This window comes from Podarcis pityusensis (assembly GCF_964106645.2).
Source record: "Podarcis pityusensis genome assembly, chromosome: 7".
Taxonomy (NCBI): domain Eukaryota; kingdom Metazoa; phylum Chordata; class Lepidosauria; order Squamata; family Lacertidae; genus Podarcis; species Podarcis pityusensis.
In genome coordinates, this window is record NC_138031.1 from 37,038,280 (window position 1) to 37,059,899 (window position 21,620).

The following is a 21,620-nucleotide window of genomic DNA, read 5'->3' on the forward strand; positions in this document are numbered from 1 at the left end:
GCCTCGCCGGAAGTCCCCCTTCTCCAATAGATTTGTAGTGGTAGACTAGCATAGATGGTCTGATCTGCGGGTTTCCTTTGGGCACTATTTCCCCCCCCCTTCTTCCCGCCCCGCCTGATGGAACTGAGAGCTGCGGATGGAGCACGAGAGAAAACATACAGAACTGCAGCAGCATCTTCGTAGCTTGGACTTCGTTTTGTGTGAAAAGTGGTTGCTGCTTGTAGTTATTTACCGTATTTTTCGTTCTATAGGACGCACATTTCCCCCTCCAAAAACTAAGGGGAAATGTGTATGCGTCCTATAGAGCGAATGCAGGCTGTGCCGCTAAGCCCAAAGCCAGAACAGGAAGACGGAGCACTGCGGAGCGCTCCATCTCGCTGTTCTGGCTTGGGAACAGCCATGCTAGCTTCTGCAGGACAGCGGGGTGAAGGCACCCCGCTGCCCTGCAGAGGTTTGCGCGCAGCCGTCTGCTCTAGCTTGGGGAGGGCTGCGCGCAAACCTCTGCAGGGCAGCGGGGTGCCTTCACCCCGCTGCCCTGCAGAAGCTAGCAAGGCTGTTCCCAAGCCAGAACAGCGAGATGGAGGGCTCCGTCTCGCTGCTCTAGCTTGGGGAGGGCTGCGCGCAAACCTCTGCAGGGCAGCGGGGTGCCTTCACCCCTCTGCAGGGCAGCGGGGTGCCTTCACCCCACTGCCCTTCAGAAGCTAGCAAGGCTGTTCCCAAGTCAGAACAGCGAGACGGAGGGCTCCGTCTCGCTGCTCTAGCTTGGGGAGGGCTGTGCGCAAACCTCTGCAGGGCAGCGGGGTGCCTTCACCCCGCTGTCCTGCAGAAGCTAGCAAGGCTGTTCCCAAGCCAGAACAGCGAGACGGAGGGCTCCGTCTCGCTGCTCTAGCTTGGGGACGGCTGCGCGCAAACCTCTGCAGGGCAGCGGGGTGCCTTCACCCCACTGTCCTGCAGAAGCTAGCAAGGCTGTTCCCAAGTCTGAACAGCGAGACGGAGGGCTCCGTCTCGCTGCTCTAGCTTGGGGACGGCTGCGCGCAAACCTCTGCAGGGCAGCGGGGCGCTGCGCTCCAAAGGCTTCAGGGATCTTTGAGGCTGGCGGTGGGGGAAAGCAGCGCTTCCCCCCACCGCCAGCCCCACAAGCTCTGGTGAATGTACCTTGAACGCACCTTGTTTTGGAGGGGGAGAACAAGAAAAAAAATCTTTTCCCCTGTTCTCCCCCTCCTATGATCCGGTGCGTCCTATGGTCCGGTGCGTCCAATGGAGCGAAAAATACGGTAATTGCAGTGTTTCATCAGCTGGTGTCTTGAGCAGCAACCTCTGGAAACGAAGGGCTAAAAACCGGCGCTGCTCTCCCAAATTATCTGGTCCCTTTTAACTTTGTATTTCAGCTGGTTGACTAAAATCCTTTATTTTGGCTGCTGGACCCTTATTTTTGAGGCTGCTGGTCCCTTATTTTCAAATCTGTAAGTTGACAGCTATGTTCTGGAGGTAGCATATAGTCATCATGGCTAGAAGCTTTTGATACACCATATGCCATGAGTTTGTCTCCCCTTTTGAAACCTTCTGAATTGGTGGCCATTGCCACATCTTGTGGTAGTGAATCTCATAGTTTAACTATGCACAGTGTTTGAAGGTATCCCTTTTGTCTGTCTTGAATCTTCTACCATTCCATTTCATGGATGACACTGGCTTTTTTGTGTCAGTACCTAGATTGTCAGTCATCAGACAGGAGGTGTCTTTGAAATTTTTTGATCCCCTTCTCACCTCTTATTTGGTGATATTCATGTCTGTGAGTGATCCTGTTTGCATTCCTTGGAAATGTGGAGTCAATTCTGTATATTTTTCTGTGCATGAATGATGGCTATTTATGTGAGAAGCCTAACCTAATTGTCTGTGAGCACATTTACTCCGCATGTCATTTCAGGTCTCCAAAAATCTCATTTGATGTTCTAATTAGTTGCTTTCAGAATATGCAGCCATGATCTTAACAACATTCTAGATTTCACATGATAAAAACCTGAGTCCAAAGTTTGCTGCGGGCAACAATACCCAGCATCTTTCAGAACAAATGCCTGTCAAGGGCTTATCTGAAAAGATGATAACGTGACACTTATTATATTATTGGTCTCTTTTTTCCTTATATTGTTATACAATACAAGTTAAGGAACCATTATGTTTCATTTCTAGGATTAGAAATCAATCCACTAGGTGGAGAACTTGCCTCAAGTATGTATCTAACTCTGAAGTATAGCCATATTAATTCAATGAAATTATATTTTTAGTAAGTGAATCTTAGTATGTCAGTCTTTTATCTACTGTATTTTCTAGCAAAGCGTTCTTGCAAGTTCCTGGGAAATATTAATTGATTAATTGCTGAATTATATGCATATAATAGAAGGCTTAACTGCTGGTGCCTAGGAAAAATTACTTGAGTTGTTATTTTTCATTTATCAAGCATACTATTTGGTTTATTTACTGAAGATGTCAGACACCATCCAGCCAACATAAAGCATGTTGGAATCCAACAATATCTAGTTCCCCATTCCTGTTCTCTGAGCATAAACAGGACTCTGAATCCATATGATTGTGTTTACTGCTATGTGAACTTTCATATGTAGCTAGCATTATAGCGCTGAAAATCACAGCGGAACATTTGCCAAGGAAAGAAATAGTCACAAATTAGAATATATGTGCAATGAACTTCTTTACTTTGCAAAGATTTTGGCTGGCACCATCATTTTGTGCAAGGAGAAATAAAGCCATTGCAAGAGTAAACTCTTAATAGCGTTGTCACTGAATTCATGTGGATACAAACAGCTAAACTGCAGTAAAAACCAGCTGGAAATGAGATAATGGAAGACAAGAAAGTGTTTCCCCTGAGGAATCTTGAATGAAAAAGTCAGTTATAGTGTGGGGTTTTTGGGGGGCGGGGGGGGGGGGAGGAAGGCTTCTGGCAATTCTTAGTGTTAAGATAAAGCTCAGGTTGCACTCTCTTGGGAAAGTTTGAGAGGATAGCTATAGATTAAGGGATGTTGTGTAGTATTTGCACATTTTTAACAAGTACATTTTTGCTAAAGATCATCTATAACTAGGGAGTATCATCTACAGCCTATCATCCCTGAATATTTGTCATGTTGGCTGGGGCAGATGGCCACTGTAAGGGCAGCACATTGGCTACTCCTAATCTAGAGGCATTAGGGAAAGCAAACCATATTAAGAAGGAAGGAAGCAGGGGCACACAATCTTAAAATTACTTAACTACACAATGCATTAATTATGTGGCTTGCTGCAGCAGTATCAGGTGATCTTTAAAAAATTAATTCCTAGCAATAATTAGCAATAATTAAAAGTTTGATTAAAAATGAAACACAAGCAAGGTCATGAAATGGCACAAGGCTTATAGTGAATACTGCCCAGTGATCTTCGGATGAAGGGTGGTATACAAATTTAGATAAACTGCAAATGGCTCCCCACAGCAGCCATGTTACACCCACTTTTGTGGACAGAACACAGTGAGGTGTATTCATAGAAAAATGCAATACTCCTGATAGTGTGGAAAGTGCAGTTGTCCTTATAACAGAACAGCAATTATTGGGTAATGCTAGGAGCCACATGGGCTCTGACTTCTCCTACGCTTATCTGTCAAAAGCAAACATGAAAGCCCCATTATCAGTGGCTTTCGAGAGCAAGGAAGGTCCATTAATTACCCTGGCACTCCAGCAGATGACATCATCATTTCTGTTTTGGAGGAAAAAGTCCCAGAGGGAGCTGTTCTCGCCCAAGTTCCCCTTCCACTATACTGCTATAGGTGTAATACTGCAAGTCAAGGATCTCTTCTACCCTTGCTGAAAGTGGAGATTATTTTGTAGCAAGGAGCATTGCCAGAGACATCAGTTTAGCTGAGCATGTGATGCAAAGTCTCCAGGAGAAGCTCAGGATGCTGACCACCTCTTCCTCAACATGCTCAGGGTTGGATCCCAAAGGGTAATCATCCTTCATACAACATGACCACCAGTCTTCATCCACAGAGCTACTTTACTGAATCAGGGTACCTGTGTATAGAATTCCAACTGACATATATATATAGCACAGCAATAGGCTCTGGTATTTTAATACAAATTGTTTGAAGGAACTAGTGAGGAAAAGCAAATCCGAATTACTTCCCCCCTTCTCCATGCATTTTGAAAAGTTTAATTCAAAGGAAAAAAATTGTGTGTGTTCAGTTTTCAATTTTGCATTCTACAATGTATCCCAGTGTTGATACAGGTCTGTATCAAGCCACATTGCATGAGGAGAATATATGTGAAAAATAGGCCATGAGAAGGTCTGGAGCAGGGAAAGTAAATGAAGGCTTTATTGCATATTGCTAACCTAATGTGGAGTCCACATAGTATGATGAATGTGGCAATATGACGATTGATCTAGTGATGAAGAGCAATGTCTTTTTAAGAGTGTTCCTATGATGTTGATAAATATGCAGCTTCCAACCAAAGCCTATTGCTTTGATTTATTAACTAATATTAAAATGATTTAAATGAGGAAATGAGGTTAATATAAGCAATCAATCCTGCTGGATTTTCGCTTAATATTTCTGCTTCTCAGGCTGTGTTGGCTTGGAGCTCTTCTTATGACAAAAGCACTTTCTCATACTGAGCAGCCCCCTTTTGCATGCCTAACTCCTACTGGCAGGTATAAACAATGAAAAGTGGAGATGACAAGACATCCCCAGAGACCGTGTGCATTGTCAAACCTGTGGTCACTTGCTGTATGAAAGAAATGCTACTGCTAACAACACCTAATAGAGCATATCTATGGCTACCGTGCAATACGTATATAATGCTAAGAGTAAAAGAGGGGCTGCCCAGAAGTGAAATAGTCTCTGTTAAGAAGAACTAAAATCTTTGTTGGTCATGTGCATCTTACACAAAAAAGGAGCTGTTCCCTCAAGTACAGTGGTACCTCAGGTTCTGCCCATCACTCCCAATCTTTAAGGCCAATTTAAAATCCACAAGGGAAGGGAGGGGTTTAAAATCTCATCTGCTTCTGTAACTGAAATAAAATAAATAATTTTGACATTGGAATAAGCATGTATATAATGAAGTGAAGGAGTAAGAGCCGGAACTATACTCAGCTAATAAATACTGTATTTTGAGATATATAGTGACCTCAAAGTAGCATTCCAGTTGGTAATATTTTGGCAGAACACAAACGTCTTCTGTTTTAAAATCCCATTCATTGTGCCTATGGTTTCAAGGAAGATTACTTGCAAAAACAAAAACAAGACCCCTTCCCTTGGGGTCCTAGCAGGAAAGGTGGGGTGTGCTCTTATCTTTCTCACTTGCTGAATGCTTCAGTGAGCTGGTCTAATGCCATTAGGCTGCATAGATCATGTGCATGCCAGACATGAATGCTTCCTTTGTCTTCCTACAGCAGCAAAGCCTGTAAACCTGATAGAACTGCTTTTCATTGCTGAGTACGGTTGCAGTAGCGGAAAGTCACCCTCAATTGAATGTCTTCTGATCTTGCTCTTATTGAGGAATAGTTAATAGAAGCTAAATATAACAACTGTTAAAAAGCGTATTGTGCATGCCATGGTTAAATTGCTTCACACATCAGGGGAAAGCAGAGATGCACAGAAGCTGTTCTGGCAATCATTGTGTACTTTTCTTTTCTTTTTTTCAAAAGAAGGTTGTGTGTATTTGTGCAGAGGGGAGGCAATCAAATGAAAATATATAACTTGTGAAGAGGCAATTGTGATCATGGTGAACAACTCTGGAAATTTTGAATCAAGGGGGTATAGAAATGTATTAAATGAATCAATAGATTAGACGGTTAGATGAGTTTGAATCTGACCCTGGAACACTTCTAGATAGCAATTTATCCTGGAAGACATTTAAACAACTTCACAACTGCTCCAGGAGAGCCAGATGGCGCTGTAGCTTGAATCTTGCAGCATAAGAAGAAAGGCACCAGCTGCGTGATCCCCGTCTAGTTTGCATGGCTGACATCTACAACATAGAGTGTAGAGTATCCATGCAAGGCAGGAATGGGGAACATGTGGTCATCCAGATGTTGTTGAGCTACAGAACCATAATCTCTGGCCCTGCTGGCTCTGGACTCCACCAGCATTTGGAAGGCTGCAACTTCCCCATCCTTGCTGTAAGAAATTGCCTCTTCAGTTTCAGCAAAGGGAAATTAGGAACCTTTTGCTTCTTGTCATGATGAAGAGGCAACAGCAGATGAAATGCTTGTAGAGAGATGTTTGCTTCAATTGGATGGATTCCTCCTATCTGCCCAGCCCTGTCCAACTGGTTGCAGAAATCAAAGGTGGCAATATATAAGTCTGGTCATGTAAGCCCCTCAGTTGTACCTAATCTGGGGTTGTGGGTGGCTTTAGTCAGGGACTGGCTGGACAAAGAGGAGTGGTGGGAGGCAGCAGCCAGGGAACCCCCAAGGGAACCCCCAGAGGAGGAAGGCTCAGAGCCAGGGGATTGGTGGGACACTGAGAAGAGTTCAGAAGGGGAAGATGGGGAGGAGGAACTGGATGCTGAAAGGGAAACAGGGTTTACTGAGCAGGAAGAGGTGGTGACAGGGAGCAGTTCAGATTCGGAGGCTGAAGCAGAGGAAGGTGGTCAAGAGGCTGCTGAAGAATCCAGGCCCGGGGGCCGGATTCAGCCCAATCGCCTTCTAAATCTGGCCCATGGACGGTCTGGGAATCAGTGTGTTTTTACATGAGTAGAATGTGTCCTTTTATTTAAAATGTACCGTATCTCTGGGTTATTTATGGGGCATAGGAATTCGTTCTCCCCCCCCAAAAAAAAATATAGTCCGGCCCCCCACAAGGTCTGAGGGACAGTGGATCGGCCCCCTGCTGAAAAAGGTTTGCTGACCCCTGATCCAGGGTGTGTCCCTCTCCTACTGCGACAAGCTCTCCTCCCCCCGGTCTTCAAGAATGTGCAGAATAATGAGGAGAGCAGAACGGAGGCCCCAAACCTTCCTCATGCATTTCCCCCAAACTTTCAGATAACCCATCTAAGCTTTCCTGGCACCTCTGAGCTGAGCTGGACAGGAAGCCTTCACCCTTGAGCTCCTTAACTGCCACATCTGCCTGAAATGCAGGTATAGGATGTGATCTTCACTGGGCACCAGTCTTTCACTTTTGTGCCAACAATGACAGCTATTTATTGTTCTTCTTCCTTTCCAAGGGCTGGTGGCACCCCAGGTAGGTCTGACTTCCCCATCCTGCCTCTGCACATTTCTCAACGTGATCCAGGCTATGGCGACATCAGTTCAAGGCCAGGTGGTTTGTGTTCTCAATCTGTGGCTGTTTGTCTACAGCATTTGCCATGTCTCGGCCAAGTTCGTTTCACAGCCCTGCTGCAGTCTTGCTGGGTGAAAGGTGAGTGATTCTTTTATAAAACTGCTTTATCTTGTACTGAATGTCAATTGTGTGCTAGGTGTTGGTACACAAACAATTTATATATGAATACTGAGCACACACCCACACTCTAATAGCGCAGAAGCAATTTCTAACTAAACAGAAGCACAAACAGCTAAACAAGCATTGCAATGTGAACTGGAAAACTTGCCTTTTTTCTGAAAAACAAGCTTGAATGTGAGTTGCTCTCTGGAGTGTGCTTATGGGGGAGGAATAATCCTCCAAAAATAAAAATAGAAACCTCTGGCACCACTACACACTAAAAAAACTAATTCCCAGTCAAGTGCACAATTGTGCATATAGGGATTAAGAAGTGGTTGACAATCTGGCTACAAGTTTATTTAAACTTGCTTCTGTCCTCCTAGTCTCCACTGAAAACTTTGTTGGTGTGGGGCACAGAATACGTTGGAGGCTGTAGGGCAAGGATAGGAAAACTGTGGCCATCCATATGCTTCTAGACGACAACTCACATTAGCACCAGCTAGCTTGGTCTACGTTCAGGGATGATGGGAGTTCCACTCCAGCAACATCTGGAGGGCCACTGCTTCTCAATTCCTGGTGTAGCGACATTAGTGATAGACAGCTTTCTGAAGGAGCCCTTCCCTCGCTTGAGTGCCTTCACCATTTTATTCCACCCACTGTGGTCTCACACCAACCCTGCTTATATATTTTTGTTTATTTGCATGTGCCATTAAACCTTATAGTGTGGTGATTTCATTCAGCCCCATGAAATATGTAAATTAGGAGCTCAGATCTGTGAGTTTTACAATTTCCACATCTTAAGATGCAAGCAGCGTGTTTTGACAAGGCACGCTGAACATTAGACACACTGTTTTCCTTTGCCTCAGCACACCACAAGAAAAGCAGTGTGTGAAATTAGTGCTTCAAAACAACAAGAAACGGAACAGGCAGGCTTGCAAATGTCAATTTCTCAAAGCTTTCATCACTATTTAGTACAGAATTGTAGTGTAGTTCTCATGGGCAACATGACTGTGGGTATGCTATAGGTGTGTAGAAAGCATCCAGACAGGCAGGGCATCTGCTCAGGCTATACCCTAAAAGACATATATCAGACTCTTCCTACCAGCCTGTCCCCACCCAGATGGCTATTGGAAAAGCACAGACAAAGTAGCCCCAAACAGAGAAACACCTGTTGGTCCTTCGCAGCTAATGTTTTATGCTCCCCATTTTACAAGGAGCAGGATGGCTCAAGAAGCAGATTTTTTCAACTTCCATTTCATTATGAGAAGAGAATACAGTGGTACCTCGGGTTAAGAACTCAATTCGTTCTGGAGGTCCGTTCTTAACCTGAAACTGTTCTTAACCTGAGGTACCACTTTAGCTAATGGGGCCTCCCGCTGCTGCCACACGGCTGCCGTGTGATTTCTGTTCTCATCCTGAAGTAACGTTCTTAACCCGAGGTACTATTTCTGGGTTAGTGGAGTCTGTAACCTGAAGCACCACTGTACTGGAATACAATAGTGCTGTTTGTAACATCTGTTTATCTGGAAATATACAAGCTGAGCTCAGGGGAGGAGACAAGGATTAGCAGAGTAGTGTTAAGTCTTCAAACCAGTGTCAGTTTCTGCCAAAGCAAACAATAAGAGTGTGCACCAACCACAGTGTAGGGTTTAGACTCAACTTTGTCACTTCATGGAGCACTCCACTTTGGTCTGAGGTGTTTTGAAGTCTGCCCAGGGCCTATCTGAGCCTACTTCATTTCTCAATACCACCTCTGCCACCTTTGGTTGTTGAGAAAACAAAAATAGCTATAATGTTTTTCCTTTTGGCAGAAGCTGATAAAATTTGCAGGCAGTGTCTCCCCTTCTAAATACTTAATTTTCCTTTAAGGGTAGTCAATGCAGTGTAAAATAAAAGAGAGAAATAAAAGAAATAACTTAACTTCCCCATGTGTCTTGTGAGCAATTGGTCTGTAAGGTGCCCCTGGAAAAGAAATCTGCCAAATTGCAGGTAGATAGGTCCACAAGCATTTGAACTCAGTTTATTTGGGGTTAAGAGGAACTCAAAGAAATTCACAGTCTGGGTGAAGTCACCCCTCCTTGACTACAAGCCAGGGCTATTAGTTGCAAAGGAGTTCCCCCTCCTGCCTTCTAGTCCTTGTGTTTCCCTTAAACTCCAGATGTAGGTATTAATTTTGCAAAGTTGCTTCCTCCTCCACCCCATCCACACTCTGGTCTTTTCCTCACACAATAAGCTTATAAACTTAGAGACATTGTTTCCCTTTTAGTAGACAGTTGTCTGTAGCTTTTTGAAAACAAAAAACAAAAAACGGATTGCCTAAATCACCACAAAGTGCTTCAGGACTTTTCCTGCTTCAACTAGTGAAAAAGCATAAATATCCTGCTTTGTCTTGGGCCAGCCCAAAATCCCTCTGCCTCAGTGCAGGATTTATTTGAATCCTCTACACATCCCTAGTAAACAACATACCCTTGGATCTCCTCAGGCTTCTCCTTGATAGATAGATAGTTGTAAAACACCCCATTTCCTCCATCTTTGCTTTCAGAAACTACAAATTGTATTTCTCCAGCTTCCACTCAAGCAGCTAAGGTGTGCTTGGTAGCTATAAGCTAAAAGAAACCCACTATTGCTTGTTTAACCAAGCCTTTTTTAGTTGTCAGTTCCCCATGAACTGACCCTTTTAGCCAGTCAGATCTGCAGAAAGCCCAGAGAAAAGGTAATAGCCTCACTTCAGATGGCCATAGTAATCAAAGTCTTGAGCCTGGCTGAGAACAATGTGACCCTAGTGGACAGACAGTGTATAGCAGGGGAGTGACGGGTGATAAGAAGGTCAGCAGCCCTCGTCCTTGTCCCCATTTGTATTTTAAGCCACCTGTCTTACATTCCAGCCCTCCCGCCCCGCCTGCCTGCCTATGACTGGGGCAAAGCTGCATTTAGAGACATGGGTCTGCCACTGTCATGTGTCCCCTAACAACAACTCAGGGTGGGGGAGGGCAAGTACCGACAAAAATAAAGCAGGTCATTCACATGCCTATTCATTCCTAGAAATACAGTAACAGATTTGTGGTATTGTGTTCTGCACTGCTCACACAGATGCTAACAACAATTAAACTATGTTTCCATAGTAGGTTTCTTTGCTTTGTTTTACAGATAAAGAAATTTTACAGACTAACATTTCACCCATTCGTAATCTTGGCTAGCTTGGCAAAGTCTATCAGCACTATGATTACCCCACCCTCCATTAAAGTTTGTTTGGGTTTTTTTAAAGAAAATGAGAGAGAGAGAGAGAGAGAGAGAGAGAGAGAGAGAGAGAGAGAACGCAGCAGAAAGAACACAGCTTCAGTGAACATTGCCATTTGTTATATTTGTGGCACATGGCTCTTTCTGCCTTTATAGGGGTGATTTTCGGCATTGCCCTTCAGAAAGATAAGATTTCATTTCAAATTTGTCAACAAGAAGGTTTAATGTCACTTTGGAACTCTGTTCATTAGAGTTTTTTATATTACTTATAAATGCTGAGTACATTAATGTTTTGGAATATAACATCTCATCATCACACAGGCAAATGAAAAGAACCCAAATAAGACTCTCAGTACTTGCAGTTGCTCTAAATTTAAAGCCAGTTAACAAGCTAGAACATGAACAATTAATTATAAATGTTAGCAATAATATCCAGCACTTTAGTATTTTAGAGTGCTCAGAGGTACCCAACTAAAATGGAATTTTAACTGCTATACCAATTTACATTGTTAAAAATCCAAGAATTGAGGATTGAAGTATGAAGAAATGGTGTGCCAGACCAGCTGCAGGATATTCTGCCTCCCTGTTCTACAATCTTCTGTTTAGCATTTTGAGTTGTGCAGAAGCAATTTGTGTTTCACTGATGAAACAGATGGTCCTCTATAATGATGATCAGGTTCAGAAGTAACACTAAAACATGAATAGGAAACCTGTGGCTTTTCAGAAGTTGGTTCTGAAAATCATGGTTCTGGTTGGTTCTATTGGGAATAACAAGAATGAGAGTCTGATAACACTTGGGTAATCTTTAGTAATATGGGGCCCTAAAAAGGTAAAGAACCCCTGACAGTTAAGTCCAGTCATGAACAACTCTAGGGTTGCGGCGCTTATCTTGCTTTACTGGCCGAGGGAGCTGACGTTTATCCGCAGTTTTTCCAGGCCATGTGGCCAGCATGACTAAGCCGCTTCTGGCAAAACCAGAGCAGCGCACGAAAATGCCGTTTACCTTTCCGCTGGAGTGGTACCTATTTATCTCCTTGCACTTTGACGTGCTTTCGAACTGCTAGGTTGGCAGGAGCTGGGACAGAGCAACGGGAGCTCATCCTGTTGCGGGGATTCGAACTGCTGACCTTCCGATTGGCAAGCCCAAGGCTCAGTGGTTTAGACCACAGCGCCACCTGCGTCCCTAATATGGGGCCCTATGTGAGGCCAAAATTTGGTGCCCACAAATGGATCTTCTCAGTTTTGTTCAGCATCCTGTGTGGGGGAACCGCCTGCACTGCCCTAAATCTGGTGCTGTACCTGAAGAACCACAGGTTCCCCAGCACTGAGCTAAACCATAGTTTAATGCTATATGTATGAGCCTGCTCCCCAGTCCCATCTCCTTCAGTGTAGATGCAAAGAGGAGATGGGAAGCATCCACTTCTGTTTTAAACTAACCATTTTGTTGTTGTGTTCAAACTAAAAGCCGTGGTTAGTTTTAATTGAGGTTTATCTGAACAAGGCAGGATCTTGGTTTGGTCTTGGCTTGTTCTAGCAAACCATAGTTCAGATGAAACAACGTTTGCTAGCTTAAAATGGGAGCAGATGGTTCTGATCTCCTACACGCAGAGGAGGAAAAGAGTAGTGGGGGAAACAGATGAGATTGAGGGTCATGTACATAACATTAAACTGGTTTATCACTGCATATCACTATATGTCCAAGGGCAACTTTTGCGCATTAGCAAACAGCCCGATGAGGCAGAAAATTGCTTCATTTCAGCTAGGTGGGCCTGATCAGCTTTATACATTACTGTGAAGCACATCATATCTCTATGCTCCCAAGTAACGTCTGAGGAAGCAGGCACCACTGTGAGCTAAATGTCTCCCAATGGAGAAGTGCAAGCCATAACCGGTTCTGTCTCGGAAGCATGAAAAGTTGCGTCGCTTTTTGATGCTTCTGTGTTATGTCCTAATAAGCAATATTTACTTGATGGGGCATCTCACCCTTGTTCTCACTACCTGTGTTATACCCAAAGTATTTTGCTCTCTTAATATGTTCAACAAGGGGGTTTCCTTCATTAAAAACGGTCAGAGACCATGGCTGTTAAATAAGTATTATGTAAACAGACAAAACAGGAGGCAGGCTAGGCAATAATTAATTCTAATATTTGAAATTCATTATTTCTTTGGTTTTCAAAACTGCACTTACATTATGTGACCTTTTACTCCAGCCCTTGTTTGTTCACATGAATTTTTAGCTTCTCCCAGCTCACTCAGTTACTTTAGGTAATATTTAATTTCTGACACCACCACAATAAATAAAAAGACCAACTGAAGCCAAGAGTGTCCCAAATGACCTGATTAGTCTCCCTAATTCTTTCAGGAATCCCTTCTGGCTTTCAACCTGATTAAGATTAGGCAAATGATCTTTCAGGACCTCATGACGGCAGTTTTTGTTTAGAAAATCTCATTCTATTCCTTTTATTGAGTTTGAGTTATGGTAAAGGCCATAGCTTAGTGATAAAGCACATACTTTTATTGCAAAAAGATCTCCAGGTAGGACTGGTGACTCCTGTCTGAAACCCAGGGCAGGTGCTGCCTCCAGACAGCATAGACAAGCTACGTGGACCAAAGGTCTGATCTGGTACAAGGCAACTTTCTGCATCCTATGTTGCTGTGCATTTTGTATCCTGCATCTTTCCTACAAAGACATCATGGATGAAATTCAGCATCATGCTATGACAGACATTCCATCTGCATCAGCATTTCAGTTTTCCAAACAGAATGATCCTCGCTCTCATCCCCCTGTGTGTTGTTCTGTGGTTTCTACTGACCCCCTGAGCCAATTAAGTGGAAGTCTCTGCACTAGTCTACTGTTTGGTTAATCTTGCTCCATATTGCTATTTCATACCCCTTGTTGTGTGTCATCCCCTTCCCTTGCTCTGCATTACAAAGTTCTTTTTTTTTAAAAATGATATTTATTAAGAATTTTAGAATTACAGAAAAAAGAAAAAAGAAAAAAAGAGAAAAAACAAAAGTTCTTGTTTCCACTTTTGTTTTCCTCTTTGGCTAAACATTTTAGAAAGTCTTTCAACTATCTTGCCAAACTGAATTTTGTTGTAGCTGTAGCTTCCCCCCTCCCATAGTGTTCTTCAGATTTAGCATTGCCTTGTTAAACATGGAACTGAATCACTGCTTGTATATATGCATATTGGTAGGTCATCACACACACTATAAAGCAATGGATGTATCCTTCATATTTGATAGCCACCAGGGTTACTAGCCTGAGTCTACTAACCAGCAGTCAAATAATGTAAAGATAGCCTAGGGGTGTGTAACAGATGCCCCCTTTCCCCCTTTAGAAAAGTAGCTTTGATCGACTGGGATCATGTGGGTCAAGCAGGGAAGATTCACAACCATATGTCTATTCCATAACTTCCCCTAGTGACTCCCTACCCTTAATGTTCAAAATGAGTGCTTTGTGCAGGCAGTAACACTTCTGAAACCTCTTGGGAGAGCAAAAAAGGGCAATTTGGAGAAGGGTGTTGAGATGATTAAACACTGTTTCCCTCACATAATTCCTCCACTCCCAACCATCTCCTCTCAGAGCTGCTTTTCTTAAAAACAAGTAAAAGTGATGGGTATCTACTATACATAAGTGTACACAATGTGTAACCCATGCTGGTGGGCAGTACAATAAAATTTCCCCTGAGTTCTGGCCCAGAGACAACCCTGAATAAGCAATGTTACCTTCTTTATTATGGAAAACCCCTATTATATAAGGTATGCATTTCTGTTTTTGTTTTTCTGAAAAGTTAATCTTTCCCCCAAGCTTTGTTTACACAGCCTCACTGCCCTTGTGGCCATGTAGACTTATAGTTGGGCACATCCTTGTTTAAAGCAAATGTAGAAAGAGGAATAACCTTCTGGTCCCCAAAGGGTCAAATTAGATTCAGCACATTGACTCACTTCAGAGTCTTGCTCGTTGATCAAAGAACAAACAACAAAGGTCCTGCAAAAAGAAGCTTGTGTTGACATTTCTGTTTCAGGGTTTGGTGTTCTTTGTCTTCTTCCTCTTTGCACCTTCCTCTAATAAAAATGTACAAGCACAAAATGTAATTCATAATTTGTTCTCATGTTTCTGAGCACCTTCTGCAGCTGTGTATAATGTGTCTACAATTTTCACTGCCAAGATGCACGCTAAGGGAAACTTTGGAAGTCACTCAGGACACTAGGCATCACTGCTACGAAACAGCCATGTTGAAATCCATTTTTAAATGATGTTTGTGGCATGTGTAAAGAACTACAGGCAGGGCTTTTTGAAGGGTTCAGCTGGGCTTGTTCAGTACATCAGATTGTGTATGGAAAGCAATGTTGATCTGTTCCACAATAGGATGACGAATCAGTGGCTTCAGGATAGACCCACTACCTGCATAGCCTGATGTGAAGAGGCCCTGCAGCACTATATTTTATTTATTGTTGCTATTAGGAACTTCTCCTAAATTTCCAGTTTGGTTCCAAGGCATGCACAGCCTAATATATGGTTATTAAGGTGTTTTCTTATAAAATTAACCTGGGAAGTCATCCTGCTCTCCACAGTGATCATTATAGGCTGGAGGTTTAGGATAATTGATACCTAAGTAAAGTCCTGTCTAATTGGACATGCATATGAGTGTGGCAGGGGACGCGGGTGGCACTGTGGGTAAAACCTCAGCGCCTAGGACTTGCCAATCGCATGGTCGGCGGTTCGAATCCCCGCGGCGGGGTGTGCGCCCGTCGTTCGGTCCCAGCGCCTGCCAACCTAGCAGTTCGAAAGCACCTTCGGGTGCAAGTAGATAAATAGGGACCGCTTACCAGCAGGAAGGTAAATGGCATTCCGTGTGCTGCACTGGCTTGCCAGATGCAGCTTGTCATGCTGGCCACGTGACCCGGAAGTGTCTGCTGACAGCGCTGGCTCCCGGCCTATAGAGTGAGATGAGCGCACAACCCTAGAGTCTGGCAAGACTGGCCCGTACGGGCAGGGGTACCTTTACCTTTACCTATGAGTGTGGCAATTGAGTTATAAGACAATGAGCATTTGTCTTGTTCATTCATCCTGATATGCTTGTAGGGCCTTTACACATGTCCTCCCACTAGTCGTTCATTCACCCCACACTTTTTAGTGCATTTTCACCATCACTTTCCAAATGGCAAAAAGTCATGTTTTTTAAAAAATGAATTTGTTGCAGCAGGGTTTTAATCCGTTTTTATTACACAAACATAAACTTCAGATATGTACTTGAACCCCTCCCTCAAAACAATGAGAGTCTGGAATGCTTAGTAATAGCATTCTGGGGCATGAAAAAGAAGTAGTCTTCCTTTCTTAAAATGCAAGTGAGTCTAACTCAAGACAGATCGCTAGAGGCTCTCCAGCATACAGAGTAAACTTGCTACTCTGGAGTCATGTGGTCAGTGCTTTGGTCATTGTGCCCCGGGATTTTGAAACATATCTTTCACCAGCCTTTCCACATAGCAATACAGTGGTACCTCGGGTTACATACGCTTCAGGTTACACACTCCGCTAACCCAGAAATAGTGCTTCAGGTTAAGAACTTTGCTTCAGGATAAGAACAGAAATCCGGCTCCGGCAGCACGGTGGCATCAGGAGGCCCCATTAGCTAAAGTGGTGCTTCAGGTTAAAAACAGTTTCAGGTTAAGAACGGACCTCCGGAATTAATTAAGTACTTAACCCAAGGTACCACTGTACTTTGTTCTTTGAACAGATGCATTCTAACATGGGACAGTTCCTGCTCAAATGTTGTCGGCTTAGCTACAAGTCTAGACACAGCTGGACACAGACGTCACAGTTCTCCAGTGAGTTGGTTTCAAACAGGGAAGTTGTGGCCCTTCAGATGTTGTTGGCTACAACTCCCATCCTCCGTCTCCATTGGCCATGCAGGCAGGGGCTGATGTGAGTTGTACTCCAACAACATTTGGGTCCTCACCCCTGTTTTAGAGGCTCCTGGAGGCAAACAAATCCCTTCACCTTGTAGAGCATCTATCTTTCTTCACAGCCTAATTGTTTGCCTTAAATGCCTGGATTTGATTGCTCCACCTACCCACCCATTCCTGTACTGTATTATATTTCATTAACCCATATCATACACTGACTAATAATACCATCACATTTCAGGATTCTCTAGAAACGTATATAAAAGTGACAGGGGCCAAACAAACATCAACCAAGCTTCCTGACTCTCGTATGTGTTTGTCACACGCTGTCATAGACGAGCTGTTCTCCAGTGCAAGTCTCCAGCTCCTGCTTTGTGCGCGCGCGCACACACACACACACACACACACACACACAGAGCCTGGCTGCCTGCGGAGAACAGACTTCCTCAAGGCAGCCTTCCAGAGACAGCCAGAGTGCTCAGAGGGAAGGAGCTGCTGGAGAGCGCCTGGGAATGGCTGACAGCTACATTGAGGAATCGGATCTCTTTCCTGAGAAAGAGGAGACTCTGGAGTGGGGTTATGAAGAAGGTAAGGAGGTTGGGGCTTGAAACTGTGAGCTGCTAGGTGGGCTGAGCGAGTGAAGCCTTTTCATTGTGTGCCTGAGTGTGCATGTGTGTGAGAGAAAACTTAAATATAAAGTTCGCATTTACTCTTGTCACCAATACGCCTTGGAAATACTGTTTGAAGATCAGGTGTCATTTTAGCACATTGAAAAAGGGTGTGTGTGCAAACTATCAAGTTAAGAAAAGCATGCTATTTAATTTTAGGTTAAAAAAAAACAACCAACACAAAACAGAAACTCTAGAACTGCTTCAGCAGTAAGCCCTTCTCTTTCCGAAGGCAAAGATGCAGCATTTCCACAAATAAGTTGCACATTCCCTCGCTGTGTTTGAAAGTCAAACACTGTAGCTCTGACAGCGCCACTGGCTGTACACACAAAAAGCTGGGTTGCTTTTGTTGCTTTTTACTGTCCAGTGAGCACTGACTGAGGGAAATCAAAAGGGATTTCTAATCTCCTCTCACATTTGATAATCCAAGCTGAATTTAATAACATGGGTACAGAAATGTTTATGGCTAGGACTCACAAATGGCAGCAATGTGTAGATGAAGCACACAGTCACAGTTGTATATGAGTTGTGTAAATGATGGTCTTGTGACAGAAGGCTAAGAAAAACAAAAGTTGCTGGTTAGATGTGTTAGCCCACTAGCGGGGGATCCTAAAAGTTAGCAGCTGGGTAATACCTCTTTAGTAAAGCCAACTAAACCTTCACGAAGTAGTGGGGTAACTTTCAACTTACGGAGTGTGTGTGTGTGTGTGTGTGTGTGTATTACCTGCAATGTTGCTTGGATATGGTGAAAAGATCCAATCTACAGTTTCTATGAGGAAATGAAGATGTTATGAAAACTTAATAAGACTAGACTGTGTTAAGTGAAATCAAGATCTTGGGTGCAAGCATAGACTGACATTTTCTTCAATCCGAAGAAGCATTCTGGTGAACACAGATACTTGCTTATTTGCTTCAAGATGTTTTATTTGAAACTGATTTTGTCTCAGCAAAGTTTCTCTTCAAAACCAGAACAGGGTTTCCATGATTTGGGCTTAACTGAATCAGATGCTGGTTGAAAAGACATTGCTGTCCAGTTCAGATGGGTCAGTGGTCATGGCAAGCATTTTACATTTGCTTCTTGGAATATAGAAATGTTAATTTCTTTTATCAAATATATTTTGTCCCCTAATGAAACTTCTTTGGCATGTCTCACAGCCACCTGGACCAAATTAAATGTGCCCTTTCATTTAACGTGCATGTTTTAAAAAATATGAATGGCAGGAGCTGGGCTGGGCTGGGGGATGATAACTATCAGGACTGCAATTGATAGGTAGGGGAGAAAAACCTGATGAAAATTGCTCTTTGAAGTATCTGTTTTCACAGCAAATGTAAATTTCCTCCTAATGCAAGCAGCAGCTTTCAATGAGTGTTTTCCCATCAGGACTACAGCAGGGGAGGAGAGTGTTAAAATCCACCTCCTTATCTGTTGTGGATCTTATTACTTTTAGCACCCTAACGGTTTTAAAATATAGGCACAGTAAATGTAAAGATTCGCTTAACTAGTAGTGGCTAGGGTGGTGCTGCAGAACCACCCTCCTAACATTGTCATTACTGCCATTTATTTGGATGATGCAGGGAGGCAGGGGACAAGGTGTCAGGGCTGTGTTGGCACTGATGGAGTAAATCCTGCACTCCTGCAAATGTGCCCACAAAGCTCCGAATGTCACCACTACCCTGCCCCAGCAGTGACACTAGGGTCAGGAGGCCAACAACGCTCCCTGCTATGAGGACCGATTCTGCATTTAATATCATATAGATAGAAATATATAGGTAAAGGAACCCTGCCAGTTAAGTCCAGTCACGAATGACTCTGGGGTTGCGGCGCTCATATCGCTTTGCTTGCCGAGGGAGACGACGTTTGTCCGCAGACAGTTTTTCTGGGTCATGTGGCCAGCATGACTAAGCCACTTCTGGCGAAACCAGAACACATGGAAATGCCATTTACCTTCCTGCCGGAGCGGTATCTACTTGCACTTTGATGTGCTTTCAAATTGCTAGGTTGGCAGGATCTGCGACCGAGCAATGGGAGCTCACCCATTGGCGGAGCTTCATGCTCTGGCACCGGGAGGCAGAGAGCAGGCGGAGGCAGGGCGTGTGGCCGCAGGGGCGTGGTGCCCAGCATGGGAGGGGGGCAGCCACAACAGCACCCTACCGGGATTGCGCTGCCAAGGGCAGTGTACTCCCCCTGCACTCCTCTTCCTCCACCAGTGAGCTCACCCCGTCGCGGGGATTCAAACCGCGACCTTCCGATTGGCAAGCCCTAGGCTCAGTGGTTTAGACCACAGCGCAACCCGTGTCCCCTAATATCATATATAGTTTGGTCCTGAGCCTAGGACTTGCTGATCAGAAGGTCGGCAGTTTGAATCCCCGCGACGGGGTGAGCTCCCGTTGCTCGGTCCCTGCTCCTGCCCACCTAGCAGTTCGAAAGCACATCAAAGTGCAAGTAGATAAATAGGTACCGCTCCGGTGGGAAGGTAAACGGCGTTTCCATGTGCTGCTCTGTTCGCCAGAAGCGGCTTACTCATGCTGGCCACATGACCTGGAAGCTCCCTCGGCCAATAAAGTGAGATGAGCGCTGCAACCCCAGAGTCGTCCACGACTGGACCTAATGGTCAGGGGTCCCTTTACCTTTACTATTTTGCACTTTGGACATCTAGAAGGAACAGGATGATTTGGGTGAATCCTTTTAAGAAACTTGCATCAGCATAAGGAAGTAGATGGAATATATTTTAGGGCTCATGATTCGAAGAGCATATAGAAATACTTTATTTTTTAATTTCAAACAAGTATGATTTCTTTTATCCTAGGAGTTGAGTGGGGATTAGTCTTTCCTGATGCTAATGGAGAATATCAGTCTCCTATTAACCTGAATTCAAGAGAAGCAAAATTTGACCCCTTGCTGTTGGAAGTATGTTTATCACCAAACTATGTTGTGTGCCGTGACTGTGAGGTCATCAATGATGGACACTCAGTTCAGATCCTCTTAAAGTCCAAATCAGGTATGCTTTCCTATTCTTTATTGTTTGCTTTGGGATATGTCCAAACCATCATTGCTGTCACTTATCAATTATGCTATCCTTATCAACAACAAAAAGCAGACAGTTTCATACACATTAGCTCAATATTCTCAACAGCACCCTGTAAGGTCGGTATTATTATCCCCATATTACAGGTGTGAAGACTGAGGCTGAGAATGGCTTGCCTAAGGCCACCTAGCAAGTCTACAGCTGAGGTGAGCATTGAACAAGGGACTGACTGACATGCTTCACACTCTTAGCTACTTCAGACACAGGCTCCCGTTTCATTTCATTTTTTCCCTTCATTGTGAAAGTCATAAACCCCTGACATACCCTTCTTTTTTCTTTATTGAAAAACTCTCAGAGAAAACTCTGTGGATGCTTGTTTGTAACATAAAAATAGTAGTTACAAGTCATAAGACTGCAAAGAAGGTCCCAGAAGCGTTCAAGCAAGGAGTGCAATGCTTCAAGCATATGTGTTTTCAGCCACTTTCTGGCTGCCTTCCTCTGGTTCAGACACATAAAATAGGGAGAAATAATGCTAGAATTGGCTTCTAACCAACAGAATTGTAATAATCTGTAACAGTGATGGAAATTGGCTTGGCAAAAATGGGCAACACTTAAGATGCCCTCTCCATGTTCTTGGGTCTTCGCGTGCATGTCCCATTCCCAAATTTAAAATTGTCTCTATGGTTTTTTTTTTACTTCTATTAAAAAGAAAATCCCCCAACTTGCCACTATATGCTGACATAAGACACCAGCATCAAGAGTTAGCAATAGGAAGAAAGCCTTTTATTTATCATATTCTTGGCAGTCTCTAAATGCTACGAAACAGCTGGGAGACCACAAGGAAAGTTCTCACTGTGTCTCTAGCTGGCTGGTCAGCAGGAAATATTTGTCAATGGACCCGTACCGGATGCTTGCAACTCTTAGGTTGGGAAGAACACAGGAAGGTGGCTCAGTCCTTTGGTCTATCCAGCTCAGTATTGTCTGCACTTACCAGAAGCAGTTATCCAGATTTTCAGGCAGGGGGCATTCAAGGATTGAACCCAATACCTTCTGCATAGCTCTACCTACTGCTGAGCTATGGCCCTTGCCCACCTGCAGTCCCTACCTGCAGGCTCACAATTGAATAGACTTGATACCAAGGGGAAAAGGAATGGGAGGGAAGAGGAAAACCTTTGGCGCAGCTGCTCCTTCAGTGGCCAATGGATAAAGCCAGTTCAGTCTCTCTTCCCCTTGCCAATTTTCTTCCTGAGAGGCAGAGGGTGCTGATGTTACAAGAGCCCTTTATCCCACAGTTGAAAGCCTTTCCCTTCCTGCTATTGCTGGTGGGGGTATTTGAGGGAGGCTCCCTTTCTGCTGCTC

At 43.9% G+C, this 21,620-nt stretch overlaps 1 protein-coding gene and 1 long non-coding RNA gene across 4 annotated transcripts in view; one reads left to right on the plus strand and one right to left on the minus strand.

Annotated features, from left to right (window-relative positions):
• Positions 1 to 11,139: 11,139 nt before the first annotated feature.
• Positions 11,140 to 14,675, minus strand: LOC308481421. Its single transcript, XR_013988663.1, has 3 exons — positions 14,606 to 14,675; positions 13,170 to 13,337; positions 11,140 to 11,347 (listed from the first exon to the last, which is right to left on the minus strand). It is a non-coding gene; the product is annotated as an uncharacterized lncRNA (long non-coding RNA).
• A 2,216-nt stretch (positions 14,676 to 16,891) lies between these two features.
• Positions 16,892 to 21,620, plus strand: part of CA8 (carbonic anhydrase 8) — a 51,375-nt gene continuing 46,646 nt past the window's right edge. Inside the window, exons 1-2 of one of the 3 annotated variants that reach the window (XM_081013617.1) lie at positions 16,892 to 17,155; positions 20,043 to 20,234. In XM_081013617.1, the coding sequence (XP_080869743.1) occupies positions 17,080 to 17,155; positions 20,043 to 20,234 (268 nt within the window). In that variant the 5' untranslated portion in view covers positions 16,892 to 17,079. The remainder of the gene's footprint in view (positions 17,156 to 20,042; positions 20,235 to 21,620) is intronic. The other 2 variants (XM_081013616.1, XM_081013615.1) reach the window with 2 other exon arrangements.